Source organism: Lasioglossum baleicum, chromosome 6, assembly GCF_051020765.1.
Source record: "Lasioglossum baleicum chromosome 6, iyLasBale1, whole genome shotgun sequence".
NCBI classification, from domain to species: domain Eukaryota; kingdom Metazoa; phylum Arthropoda; class Insecta; order Hymenoptera; family Halictidae; genus Lasioglossum; species Lasioglossum baleicum.
In genome coordinates, this window is record NC_134934.1 from 15,977,372 (window position 1) to 15,992,725 (window position 15,354).

A 15,354-nucleotide genomic window follows, 5' to 3' on the forward strand; every position below is an offset into this window, starting at 1 on the left:
TCAATTTGCAAACATCGCGACGCCACCAATTCTCTATACCCGGCAGAAAGTCCACCCTGGGGGGGCGCGTAACGAATGTAAACACCTGCAATCCCCGCAAAAAATTCCGCCGATGTTTTTCCCGAAAACGGGGAAGAGAAAACGCCAGACAATTAGGGGATACGTCGTTGGGGACGTCGCGCGTCGCCGCGGAACACGATGGCGCGGTGTCTCTTCCGCGTGTTCATACATACGGGATCTTAACGGGAGCAAGAATTCTCTCCTATACATATAGACGACTTGACGTCATTGCGTTTCACCGTGAAAACTTCTCCGGTGTGAATTCGGATGGAGGGAAAGCCGCTCGGCGAGGCGTAGCGGTGCCCTCGCTGTCGAAACATGGAAAATCCTGACAGAGCGGATCAGCGACAGAGGCGAGGAGAGAGACTCGCCTGAGAACACGCTGTTATTCCAATTTAAGCGGGAGAAAACCCTGGGCGAAGAAGATCTTGGAAAAATTGAACATCGCCGCGCGACGGCAAGACATTACCTTTTACTTCGATATGGATCGTCTGCGAGTCCGAGAGACCCTGCGTGTTGTTCGCGGTGCAGGTGTACGCCCCGCGATCGGTGCTGCTATCGACGTCGAGAAGTATCAGCGTGCCGTTCTTCGTCACCTGCTGACGACGATTGCCTGGTAATTTTTTACCGTCTGCGACAGAAAAATATTTTACAGTGAACATACCTTACATCGATTAACCGGCTTGATCCTTGCACTTTATATTCCATAATAAATGTTTTCTTTTTGAACATTTGTTTCCCTTTATAATAGAATTTCATTTAAGAGCAATATTTGTGTATATTTTATCCAGGGTCCACAAATAACAGTTATTCTAAAATTTTGTACAATAAAAACCGTTAATGAAAAGTTGATTTTTATTGAAATTTAGATAATCTACACAAAATGTAAAGAAAAAATTCGAAGAGCAAAATGATGAAAACCTTACATCGTTTAATCGGCTTGATTCTTGTACTTTATATTCCATAATAAATGTTTTCTTTTTGAACATTGGTTTTCCTTTATATAATATAATCTCATTTAAAAGCAATATTTCTGTATATATATTTTATTCAGGGACCAAAAATAAAACAGTTATTCTAAAATTTTCTACAATAGGATTATATTATAATCGGAATGAATTTCTCTTATCAATAATTGTTATGAGCGATCGGAATGAACTTCTCCTATCGATAACTGTTATGAGCGCGAGATCGAAATAAATTTCTCTCATTTATAACTGTTATAAGTAAACTGCGGATCTGTGTGCAAAATAAAAATTGTCTGCACGGATTGTAAGAAACAGAAACCAAATTGAATGTTATTTCTTCCCGTAATGATTTTAATAGAAGAAAAATCGTATGTATTGACATCTTCACTTTTTTAAAGTTTCCAACAATTTTGAATTTCATCTACTCGATTTTGCTATAAATGCATAAAGATCCGCAGTCTAGTTATAAGTGATCGAAATGAATTTCTCTCGGCGATAACATTTACCAACAAGAGACAAAAATTTTCGTAATTAAAAATTACAAATCCTTATTTGTTAACAATACAATTTTAGTCGATGAAATACTTGTGATTCCATGACTTTTTTCTTTTTGGTTATAATAGTTAGGGCCCCTGATTTTATCTATTTCTTTAATGTTGTATCTATATAATGGCTATATTTCATCATAGTTTATATTACACCTTGTTCGAAATATTGATGAATACGATTTAAAAGTGAAGTGCCCTCAGAAAGCGGTGAATAACTGGAGAAAACCGTTTGCACAAACAAAAGGGACTCGCAGGATATATGTATATGTGCAATGTGCATACATGTATACAAACGATTGGTGTTAATTAAACAGAAGACTCTGGATAATGGAAAAGGCTAGAAGGATAATCGAGGCACATGCAGTCAGTCTCATAATCGATGACATACTTGAAATCGGAAGAACTTGCTCACAAGTGGACCAAACGGTGCATTTTTATTATACATATAGATATGCTCGTTTTTAAGGGATTTTAGCGTCGGGCGCTGTTCCAGCAGTGGATAGAATTATCAACGAATAACGAACAACCATATGTTTAACGAAACATACCTCATTTTCTTTATCTCGTTTAATCGAATCCACTTCGTACATTTTGCCTCTCGCTCATCGTGTTTCTTTCTGGTTCTCACGACACATATCCACACAGGTGCAAGCTACGTCAACTTGCTCGATGTAACTTATAATAAAGAAGCTTTGTCAGAAACGCGGAGGGGAATGAAATGAGTCGGGGGGAGCCTGTGAATTGTAGCTAACGTGAGAAATTTCGTTTACACAGGCGGGATGTTTGCGCGGAATCACAGCTTCCTCCCATCGCGTCGTGCTCTCGCGTCAAGTCGTCGGTGTCACGGTGTCGCGCGGCGTCGAGTTTTCAATCCGCTTTTCGTAGTCGCGGGTCGACTTTGAAAGTGTCACGGGAAAACGGTATTGCGCGCACGCTGTCATGCTACAACGCTCGTAAAAGGGAGAAAGTTACGGGACCGTTTGAAACTTTTCCAGTAGTTCGGTTCATCATTACCGGAAAAAGAAAACGCTCCAACTTCTCGCCGTTCCGGGGGGAAGAGAAGGGGCGAGTTAGAGAAAGAGAGAGAGAGAGAGAGAGAGAGAGAGAGAAGGAGACAGAGGTTGGATTCGGAGTTTTCCTCGACGGAGAAATAAAACCGACGATCTCCGGAGCCGCTCTTTTCCTCCTCCCCTAACCGGCGACGGTGGTTCTTTTCCCCACGTTGCGATGCCGCTCAGGGAAAAAATTCATTTAAACCGCTCGAAAAACCGACGGTACTTTCAGTTTCTCTGAAATTTCATTCGTTTCCTTGGCCGGAGAGATTTACGAGGGAAACTAGCCGCTGACGGTAACTTATTTACCGGCTCTTTATACCCCGCACATTTCTATTTAAGTCTCCTCTTTCTATGGAGCGAGAGGCGCTGACGAATCTAGATGTCCCCGGACGGCTATCAAAAAATTCGCGGTACTCGGGAGCTTGACAAGGAAAGGGGTCAACGAATAAACTGAATGCTCGGAAGAGAATGTTTGTTGCAGGAATACTACCCGACAGTAATGGAATCGGAAAGAACAGAAACCGGGAATGTTTTAATGAAACGACTGGGAAACCTTGTAATGACAATGCGATTGTTGCACCAAATAAATGTGAACAAGATACGGCTGCAAGAGAGAGATTACATTACTCCCCGTACTAGATCTTCAAATACATTAACGTCGGTCAAACCTTGTTAATGGCGTTTTTTAAACAAATTCTTTTCGCAGCCACAATCACATAATTTCTTTATATTTGCAAGTCTCCAGTGTCCGACCATTACCTGTTTTAATGTTTGGGTCTCTCATCAATTTTTTCGTTGAACACTCGAGCTTTTTCGCAGATAATTGGTCCACTTGCGGGTATTCTTTCATTTCCGCAGCGCAGAAACCATTAAAACACAGCAACTTTCAACGTGTTTTCCACCGCTATCGAGTTGTTGAAATATTTGCATTCGCTTTGCATGGTTTTCAATATCACGTTTCTGTATTGCTATATTGGTGATAGTTGATTTGCACTCCCCATTTTCGAGTTTTTTTTAATGATTTCACATTTCTTCTCAATTTTTAAAAGTACGCGTTTACTTCTTCACGAGTCTGGCTCGTTGTACATACAGTGGGTGCACAAAGAGTATTCGTCACTCTTTAAAAACTAATAACTTTTTTATAATTGTAACAAACGACCTGATTTTTTGTAATCAATTAGAAGTATTGGTTTACGAAATGATATGCAAAAAAGATTTTCCAAAAATTATAATTTACAAGGTTACATGCAAAAATAAAAAAGGCATTTTTTAAAACTGTTTTATTTGGGTCCTAAAATGAAAATTTAAAATATATGTTTAGTAGATCTATGTTAGTTATACACATGCTGAAAATTTCATTGGTTAGATTAACATACACCTACAAGCGAGCTACAAGCGATTAAAAATTGTGAAAATCGTAGGTTTACACGACTTTTGATCACAGTTTCTGCTTAAAATCCACAGAATGGTACATCCTTCGATGCGTGTCGTTTTTTCCTGCGTCAACCGATGTCGATTAAATTTTCAGTATGTGTATAACTAACACAGATCTACAAAACATATATTTTAAGTTTTCTTTAAGGGACCCAAATAAAAAAGATTTAAAAATGCCTTTTTTATTTTTGCATGTAACTTTGTAAATTATAATTTTTGGAAAATCTTTTTTGCATATCATTTCGCAAAACAATGCTTCTAATTGATTATAAACAGACAGATCGTTTGGTACAATTCTAACAAAGTTATTAGTTTTTAAAAAGTGTACGAATACTTTGTAAAAACAATTCCTAATACCACTATTACCAATCTTGTAAATTCAATGATCAATGGAATTTTCGCTTTAATACAAAGCAATGGCGGCCATACAAAATATTAAATTAATAATGTTCCTGTATTTTTAATTTTAAATTGTTTTCTTTACATTTAAACGAATTACGCACGTAAAATATGGTTTTGTTTGTAAAAATTCTTGCATAAATGTTTTGGTAAATATACATGTACAAATATTATGGTATATAAATATATTTATAATCCTCAGTGATTGTTAAACGTTTCTTATGAAAATTTTGAACCTTTAGCCCCAAAATCCTTATTTTTGTATGTGCGTATAAAACGAATTTCGGTCACTGTAACAAAAAGTTATATACAGGTTCTTTTCTTTGAACTTTCTTTCGTAAACTATTAGAAGCCTGTGTGTTCAACAGAAGATTCCTTTTTCGTGTCGAGACACACGGTGAAAGAAGCTAATGGCAGAGATTTTGACCGGATTCGAAGGAATTTGAGCCGGCGTAACATGTGAATTGCGACGTCAGCTATAGCGTCATCGGTCGTGCAACACGATCACTGACCTTTCATCCAGGTGATGCTCGCGATCGGGAAACCAGCGACCGGACATTTGATGACGGTGGTTTCGCCAGCCACTGCGGCGTAGTTTCCCATCGGCCGGACATGGGGATGGCCGTAAATGTTGAGACGAGCAGAATGGTGGACCTTCGCCACCCGATTCGACGCCGAACATCGGTACTCCCCGCCGTCGTCCACGTGCACCACGCTTATGTTCACATGCGATATTACCTCGCCGTGCACCGTCACATACTGCCCTATCATAAACCTGCGAGCAAGCAACCAAGCAAACGCTGGGACGGTTACCCTTATACGACCTTTTATACATCGCGTTGATATTTTCTATGAATACAGCAGAAACTCTGTAGAACGCGATCAAAAATTGTTTGCAAAGATTGTGTACATGCATCTTATGTGGCAGTGAATTTTCAAACAACTTTTTGATAGCATTATACGGAGACCCTCTTGTACTTTTTGTCTAATTTCTTCTTTCAATGGAATTTTTTAAAAAATTCCGCAGTTTCTTTAAATTAGGTACAACATAAATTGAGGTTAAGATTTGTTAGGTTGATTGTAAGATATTTCATTCTTCGAGGATCTTGTCGAAATGAAATTAATACCAGCAGTAAACAAACCCAACTCCCAATTAGGAGCGTCTTTACAATTTCTTGTTCCACAAGTCCCCAATGCTTTCAAGTAGGAAGTTGTTATTTTGCTTAAAGTGGAATATCTTCAAACAACGTTACAACATCTACGAAATAAAATAATTCAGCGTTTAAATTAGATATCTGAATCCATATTACGTTCGTAACAAAGTTGATAACTAGACTGCGGATCTTTATGCAAAATAGAAAATGTTTGCATTGATTGCAAGACACAGGAGCGAAATAGACAATTCTTTTGTCTTTTAATTGTCTTATTAAGCTGAAATTAATACACTGATGTCCTTAAATCTTCGTAGTTCGTCCACTGCTTTAAATTGCACCTGTCCATCTTTGTCATAATTGCATAAAATCCGCAGTCTATTGACAACGATTGCTCTTTCATCGTATAAAAGAAATAATATGAAATGTAATCATAAATAATTCACCACCTTCCAGTGAATAAATATTTCCTCTTTAACAGAAGAACATATATAATTTGCGTTATTTTACACCAATTACTAATTTGTGGATTTTTATTTATTTCTTTTCAGAATAATTGTAACGATAATCTGCAAACGGCGTATACATATGTCGGCCTGACAAATCTATCATTCTAAATCAAGCGGCTCTAAAAAGTTTAGACTGAGCCGGGTTGATTGGTAATTTTCCCCTCAATTGGTTCAGAGAATCGAAGCCTGCGGGGAGGAATCCGTTCCCACGAGGACCACGTTATAACAGGGAAGCCGGTCTGATTTTCTGACGACCGTAATACCCGCGGTTTAATAACCGAAAATAATTGTGTATACACCATCCATCGATTTTTGTAGGTGGTAACATTGCTCTGGAATTGAAGAGTCCTCGCATGACTGGGTATCCGTGTGGCGTTCATCTAATTCTTAACACCAACGAACCTGTTTGACGAGGGTTTCACACCTTCACTTTACAAGATTACTACGTTAAATATCAAATTTCTGTATCGAAAATTACTATTTTTCTCTTCCAGTTTAATAACTCGGCATTTCAATCTAGTATTTCCGTACGACGTTCGTTTAGCTTAATTGAATTTTTCTTTGTATAAACAAACCGTTGGTATTTTACATTTTACTAAAAATGGTTTCAATTGAGTTGTTCGATTTTAAACGTTTAACTGATTTCCGACCAGTTTGAACTTCATTGATTTTCTTATTTCCGTTCCCGCACATTCTTCTTTCTTTATGCGGACATTTATTTTTTATTTAAATCCCTGCTTTTTCGTGGGATCTGCAGATTATTTTCTGCACATAACGTGTTAACCCATTAGGCGTTTTTTAAAGATTCTTTTTAACCCAGATCTACCGGCCATCGAATATGGTATTATCATGATTTCTATTACAATATGTACTGCAATAAAAAAAATGTATTCAATCAATTCCCCTGGAAACACCTTTATAATTTCAATAATCATTTGATCGGCGGTGGTAGGTTTAGTGTTAAGCGACGACGTTAATTCTCTGCCAGTGTGTTAAGCGTGAACAAAGCTTGCCAGTGAAACAAGGGGTACAATGAGTCGTACCTGTCGTTCTGTGGTAGAGGAAATCCGTCCAGGGTCCAAAAGAAGTGCGGCGTCGGATTTCCTGTGGCGACGCACTTCAGGGAGACCGAGGGACCCTGCTGCATGGTGTGTTCGATGAATTTATGTAGAAGTTGCGGCGCTGCGTCTGCAAAGAGTACGTTCAATAATTAATATCTCACAATTATTCGACTACAGACGATAACTATTCTAGAATTATAAAAATAAAAATCCCAACAACATTCCAGCTGTATATGTTTGAACTCGTTTACTGTTTTCTGCCGATTAAAAGATTGTTTTCCTGGTTTCCTTGATATCTCGTCTGTGGTTCTCGATAGAAATCAGACAACGAGGAAGCATTGTGTAAGTATTTATGCATCGACTTCTCGCTGTTATCGAGTCTGATGAAATTTGTAATTCGAGAAACTTCGCAATTGTTTCTGCGGCACAGTCAACACACCGCACACTGGAAATGAAATAACGTATCTCTGGTAACATTACGGCGGACCGTCGTGTTTCAATTTCACCGGGGAAATCGATCGTGCCGGAATTCGCTCAGTACCCATCGAGATTTCGAAATAATTCAATGGTGCGTGGATACACACTATAAGCAGGTAAATGCATGCAGATTATTCGCATGGATTCGCCACCGAAAATTGTGCGCATTGCTTTCGCGATTAGGTGCTACCCATCTTGCGCATGGAAAAGCAGCTCAACACGATTGGAAATCTATTTGCAGTGCTCGCGAGAACTGTGAACATTTTCAATGTCCGTATTTCGACGTAACGCACGACGATCACGTGTAACTGAGTTGTCGCTGTAAAACTTCTGCTATAAAATAGTTCTAGTATCTCTTAAACAATTAGAAGAAATATTTATTTTATTCATATTTTATTCATAATATCTTATTCATAATCATATTATGTGTACTTTTCTATGAAAATACTATTTTTTCGTAAAATACTTAAAGCCGATTTGTCCACTATTTCCTCTGAAGGAGCAATGGTTAATAATGTACAGGGCATTGACCGTTAATATTAATGTACTCGATTTATTCTGAAACCTAGACCCACTTTCTCTTTTTATCTCAAGTGAATTTTTAGCCAATCGTGGCCACCTTAAAGGTCGGCACTCACTAGAACGCACCGCCGCACAGTGGGACAAACCGATGAATTCTGTGTCAAAATCAAAGAACTTTCGATAGAACTTTCGATAGAACTATGAAGTTTTTTTTAAAATAAAAGCTGAAACTGCAGAATATGGGATAATTATGTTGATTGTGGTACGAACGTTGTTCAACCTTGTAAAAATTCGTTAAACTTGCACAATTTCAAGAAAATTGTGGTTTTTCCAGTAGCACGCGCGGAAATAATTTTTTTTAAACATGCTATACATAATTTTCCGTGGATTTTTTCACGCTGATTTCAAATCTGTTCTTAAAATTTGCTTACGACCTCAGGATTTTGCAAGAAATCGATTTTTGTGAACACAACTTATGAAATCATTGTTCCGTCGAAATGAATTGGTAACCCACTAGCTTGAAGGAATATTGTATTCTCATATATGAAACGGTGCGTTCTAGTGTGCGACAACCTTTACAGTTAACGCTCGTCATAAAACCCCGTATGTTTACACTAAACTTTCAATTTGAATGTTGAATTAAAAATACGTTTGGCTTAAATGTCTCCCACTGGGATTGTCGGGTTTCGTCGAAAGTTCTGGATCAGCCCTTCGAATTTCTAATTTCGCTGGGCGCACGGCGGAACCACGGAATCCGTTCTGGCCAAGGTCATTCGAAGGCCGCGCTGAAGCGAGCCGAGACGCTGCCGCAAATTTGCAGGACGGGGCCGCGTGATGAGTTACCTGCGGGCTGAATTTGGAAATGGCGCGGCGTAGCGGTTCGGGTCCAGGTGCGTTCACGGTGTGGCGCACACAAGGAACTGGCCGGAGGTCCCGTGGAAATGACCCTGGCACGCCGCAAGGCGGGGTATTATGCACGCAGCATTTACATGACAAGCCCTACACGCGGGCGGAACTATCGATCTGCGGTTTGACGCCTGAACTCGAGTGCCGCCTAGTGAATTAACCCCAAATTATAGAGCCGACAATAACCGAGGCCCGGAGCTGCGCGGCTGTTTGCTCACGGCGTAAATCAGGATGCCGTACTGCCGAATGGCCACGCCCCGTTTTGCGGCACCCGGTGTTATTGTACGCAAGCCGAGCCGAGCTGAGCTGAGCTGAGCTGAGCCGAGCCGAGCCGAGCCAAGCCAAGCCGGCTAGGCTGCCTCGTTGTCGTCTTGTTCCTTGTTCCTCTCCGTGGCCGATTATCGGAAACCTCGCCCCGCGCTGCCGGATATATCGTTGATACCCACCACTTCGGCCACTCACCAGCCCACGGAATGCGGCCGTACATTTGCCGGCCTGCCCGATGCATTTCTTCTCTTACCCTTCCACCCAAGAAACGCTTTATTGGTGACCCAGTTGTCAAGTATGACGAACAGTTGAGGAGATTGCAGCCTCCCGGCTATGGCCTTGTTGCGGTCTCACTATTCAACATTGGCCTTACGCTGAACAGCACCGAAGAATCGCGTCCAACCCGCTCTCGGTCATCGATACACAATCGAACTCGTTATTATCGAAACATTTTCCCGGCGCAAACGCATTTCCTCTGTAATTCCGACCAATTGCCATTTCTGTCAAAATATTTAAGCAAAATATTTTATTTATTTTGTGAAAGTGGCCTAAGTCTATTTAAATTTAAATTGAGTTATTTAAGAGTTTGCGTTTCAATGAGATTAAAAATGTACGTATAGCATACTACAACTCCTGGCAGAATGTTTCCGAGCATTGATACGAATTTTAGAGAAAACATTCACAATTGAGAAGTATAAAATATTACTTTATGGAATTAAAACTGATGGGAAATGAAAAGGGACTAATTGAAGAATGAAAAACAACAAAATAACATGAGCTTCCATTTATCATAACAAAAAAACGAGAAAATAAACAAAATGTTACACGGAAAAAAGATTAATGGAACAGCTAGAAGAAAGTTTCCGATTCGATTACCACTGCCCATCACCAAATTTGTTTACCAATTACTGTTGGATGATTCTTATAGAGTTTTTTTGCGCTGATTCCGAGTCTGCCCTTAATTTTTCCCCTAGACGCACAGTTTTTGAGAAACTTGATTTTGAAAAAAAACATCTTTTTCATCTTTAAACAAATATTGTGATGTTATTATAAAAGATATTGGATTGTTCTTTGCAGAAAAAGATTCTGTAGACTTTCCCGAATACAGTGATATCCAATATTAATACATTATGAATGTTCAAACATGTTTAAACAATCGTTAAAGATGGAGAGACACCACTTTTGCCTCAATTGTTGAGGATATTTTTCAGTTTATCTTAAAAAATAAGGGTCCGGAGTAAAATCTAACTGTATCACGCGATAGAGCAGACTTTTATCTTGAGAAACCACTCTTTAAAGTTTGCAACGTCGACGTTTTTTCGAACCAAAAAAAGCAAAATATCTTCGCCCCTTTTCATTTCCCATCAGTTTTAACTCCATAAAGTAATATTTTATACTTCTAAATTGTGAATGTTTTCTCTAAAATCCGTATCAATGCCTCCGATCGGAAACATTCTGCCAGGGGTTGTAAAATATCACTCTCCTTAAATGTATCTACGAGAGTTAAATTTACAATTCCTATTAAAATAATAGCAATTATTAAGTGAATATATGTGTCTTCTTACCAAGAATGGACTTGAACCACTTTCAAAATTAACAACTAGATTTGTCATAAAATTTAAAACAGCCCAAGTCCATTCAATATAATTTAAAATGCTTCAAATTGCAAAAATAATATTCACTTTATTTTACATTCTATTACAAAACTTGAAAAGCACCATCTATGCAATTCACGAATTCTTCTAACTATATAAATTACATAACAATTTACTCCTCATTTACATTTTGTGTATGCGAGAGGGATTTGAAGAAGTCATGGTGCTCCGGTTGTATATTACATCATAGTAAGTCCATCCTTGTATTTCGCTGTTGTAATTTGTCTTATACATATATTTATAAAATGGTGTCAATACAATATTTTCGAATATTCTTGGTCTATCCCGACGTGGTAATAAATTCAGTATTTTAAACTCTGCATTCTCATTCATTGATATCTCATAGAAAATTTTATATGGTTCATCTCTCAAAAAACGCATCCAGCATATTTTTAACCAATTCTTTACCCTTTTAAAGCTACTACCTTAACACCAAACAACTGACAAATGGACTTGGGCCACTTTCAAAATAAAAATTTGTATCATTCTATTAACCAGCTAATTTCCTTGTCACAAAATCTTTTTGATTTTAAATATGTTAGTTACAATTTGCTTCAGCATGGAAAGATAACGTACAGATGTAAATATTAAACCTGCTAGCTCGATCTTTTTCGAAAATAGACTTGGGCCACTTTCGAAATAAACGGCACATATTTTGAACTACAGTTTTGTAAGAACCTGTTTTGCAAAATGTGAAAGCTGATAGAAAAAGCCGTTTAAAATTATTAATGCCCTATTAAAATGATCATCAATCTTCTGAATAATTGCAAACAAAGAAAGGACTTCTGAACGATCTGTTGTAATCAGCAACAAAGAATATTCTGAAGACTTTCGCGCAACTTCTAAAGGAGCTCACGTCTCGCGGCGCGGCGGACAAAGAACGAATTGACGAGCTGGCGTGCTTTTCCAAATAATATTTCTGGTCGGTTACGCGTTATATCGGACCGCGTATTGTGCAAGATTGTATTACACTCTTGATTGGTTACAACGTTCAATTTGTGGATCGCCAGCATGAGATTTTCTTCGTTTTCCTTCGGCCAGAGATCCAGTCGATGTAATATCGCGAGCTTGCGAAGCAGTCGCGTGAAAGGTGGGTCGAAAGAATCCGGGGTTCTTGCGAGAAACGACTTCTCCTTTTTGCCTGGCCTCTTTCCTTTTTTTTTAAACGGGCGATCGTCTTGTTGACCGTCACGAGCTTTCCCAGAATTGAACAGAATAACTTGACTTCGATGTCGTTCGACTTTTATACATTGTTTCTGCTGCGAAAAACATATGAAATGAAATTCGTGGAGCGGAAATAATGAAATATTTATATTATTTGAAAGTTCCAAATGGCTAATTGTTGCTATTACATATTCGTTGCGCGTTCACGCGCATAATCCTCAGTGCCGCTGTTACGCTATTGAAACATTTCGCTGCTAATGATATTCATAAATTTGACGCGCGCGTCCTGCTCGGCAAAAGTATGCGATAAACGTTCACCGTCGCGCTGAAAATTTTCGTATTTTCCGTAGATGTATACAGCGTGGCGGAAACCCGCCCGTCAATTCGTTGATACGAAACAGAGCGTGTCGCTTGTCTCGACACGATTTGTGACTCGGTAATTCGACAGGAAGACATTATTTACCGTGCCGTGATTGCTGGCCCTGCGCTCGCATATTTAGCAAGCGCGGTAAAACGGTATAAATAAAATGGAAGTGAGCCAGCAGTTCGCCGTTGGAAATCTCCCTACGAAAATGACAGCACGACATTACCGTTGAAGCCTATGTTCGAGCCTCTGGAATTGCCTTTCGCCATTAAAAAAATAAAGTATCGATGGACGGGGGCGCAATATTTACACGCAGCTACTAAATAACGCGAAAACACAGGAAAAACGCGACGCGTCGAGTCAGGATAGACGACTGCGTTGACAAATATTTCCTCGTTTCGTTAGCATGCAATGAAATTGTCCTTTTCCTGTAAACGAACGAAATTTTTTCGTCGAACCGTATAGCAGACCCAGCTATAAGCTACGGGAATCATTCATCCGTAGGAAAAACTCGAAAATTTGGACACTTTTGACACACTTGACCGAATAATTCAAGCGAAATTCAAAGCCAACTATTTCCTACTAATCCTCCCTCTCTTTCTATCTCTTTCCCTCTTTGTATCTCGCGTTCCATAAACGTTTTTTCGGTCGAATAAATTGACTAGGAAAGAGAAGAAGAGACAAAAATAAAAGGCCCGCCAGATGGAAGCGCTTTAACGTAACGCGCGCGTACATCTGCCACCCTTTTCAAAGTCGGTTTTTCATCGTTACAAAAGTTTGTCGCTTTGATTTCTTCCTTTTGTCGCGCCGTCCGATTAGCTTCTTTTCAATCATTTCGAGTTTCACAAAGCCGATGCCGATAGCCGTTCACAGTTCTCGATTTCTACTCGTTTTTCCATTTCAGACAGCCGTCTGCACCGGCAGGCGTATGATGTATTTTTTAAAAGTGCTAATAATAAACAATACCACGGCCGCGTCGCGTCGCGCTGCTCGTAAGTAGACCGCGGGTTTTTATGCGGACTAAATATTGTCTGCATTAATTGCGTGACGTAGGAGCTACAGTGGATGTAGAAAAAAAATTTTTTTTAATTGTTCTTTTATTTGCCGTGTACGCGTGCACTGGACTGTTAAGGTATTAACTATTACACTCCGGGACAAAAAGATAGCACATCATCTATATTTTTCCTCATTTGACACATTAAACTGAAGCAAATGAATATTTTAATATGAAAACATATGTATTGTGACATGGCTGTACGTACAATGTACTGAATATCATCCGCCATATTTACTTCAATAGAATTTTCAATATAAAAACGTAAATATTGTTAGCAGTTTTACATTCGTTAGTTATGCAGAAGTTACTGAAGAGCAAACATTCATTGCAAAACGTAATTGATAAAGTGTGTACTACCTTCTTTCGTGCTTATTTAATAAAACAACATACTAAAGTGTTAAAAATGGGTCGTGAAAAAAACTAAGCGTATGTGGAGTACATACGATATTGAAAAGTTAAGTGAAGAACAAGATTGAATTACAGGAATATCAAAAATTGTAAATTGATGCCGAAAAAAGTTATTATGAGCTTGTTAAAAAATTCTGAAAATGACGGGAAAAAGAAGAGTTCTGGACGTCCACAAAGTTTAACTGCCCGTGAAAAACGTGCAACATTGAGAACAGCATCAAATTCGAGGATGACTGCGAGACAAATCGCCGAAAGTGTTAGCGTAAACACTAACGGAAAGAATGTACGTTGTGTTTCACAAAAATGCAAGCACTTACCGCGAAGAGAATTGCAAAAGAAACCTTGGTTAAAGTAGGAGCATAAAGCGTTCCGCTTACAATTTGCCGAGAAGCATATAAATGTGAGGACAAAGTGGCGAAGTGTCATATTTACTGACAAAAAAAGATTTAATTTGGATGGTCCAGACGACGCGACATAGGCTATTATTATCGTAATTTGAATAAAGAACAGCAATGTGATAATTTGGGCCGATATTGGATATCGGGGTAAAACGGAAATAAAATTTATAAAAGGACGAATGAACGGTATATTGAAATGATAAATGAACAACTGAACACTTATGCTGTAAGAATTGCTGCAAATAAATACATTTTACAATAAGATAATGTCGCAGTCCAAGCGGCGAAAGCGGTCAAGAAATACTTTTCTTCAAAAATTATTCGTGTTTTGGAGTGGCCAGCAAGATCTCCAACCTCAACATTATTGAAAATTGTTGGGGACATCTTGCCAAAGCTGTGTACCAATATGGCAGACAATTCCAAAATATTAACGATTTAAAGTAGAGCATTTTGGACGAAGGGGAGAATATTAGCCAAAGCAGTATGAAAAAATTGTATAAATATTTACCACACCGCATGATTAAAGCCGTTAGCTGTAAAGGAGGTCCTACAAAATATTGAGCATTGATTTTTATCGTTTAATTCTGTTATATTTCAAGTTTTTCGTTAAGTGTGCTATCATTTTGTACCTCTATATTTCGTTAATAACTATTTCATTCAATAAACATAGATAAGTTAATGGAGATTCGTTTCATTTCATTCATATATGCTAAGAAAAGCACACTAAAAGTATCTATATAAAAAAACTTGAATTTCTAATGTTTAATAAACAGAAATTACATTAATTTCAAAGTGTGCTTTTCGTCCCGGAGTGTACATGTACTAATTCATTTCTTACATCACAAAGGTTTCCGATTTCGGAAAACCGCTTTGATGAGAGCTGAAGAAAATCGATTAAGTGTGATGTTCCCATTAAAATGATGTTAGGCAGATACCGTTCGCATTTCAATT

At 38.5% G+C, this 15,354-nt stretch overlaps 1 protein-coding gene across 5 annotated transcripts in view; it reads right to left on the minus strand.

Annotated features, from left to right (window-relative positions):
- The window catches only part of LOC143209812 (cell adhesion molecule Dscam2), a 275,660-nt gene that overhangs the window by 50,521 nt on the left and 209,785 nt on the right, over positions 1-15,354 (minus strand). For all 5 annotated transcript variants that reach the window (XM_076425979.1, XM_076425978.1, XM_076425982.1 and 2 more), the window contains exons 8-10: positions 7,168-7,312; positions 4,977-5,239; positions 530-691 (exon numbers count right to left, since the gene is read on the minus strand). In XM_076425979.1, the coding sequence (XP_076282094.1) occupies positions 530-691; positions 4,977-5,239; positions 7,168-7,312 (570 nt within the window). The remainder of the gene's footprint in view (positions 1-529; positions 692-4,976; positions 5,240-7,167; positions 7,313-15,354) is intronic.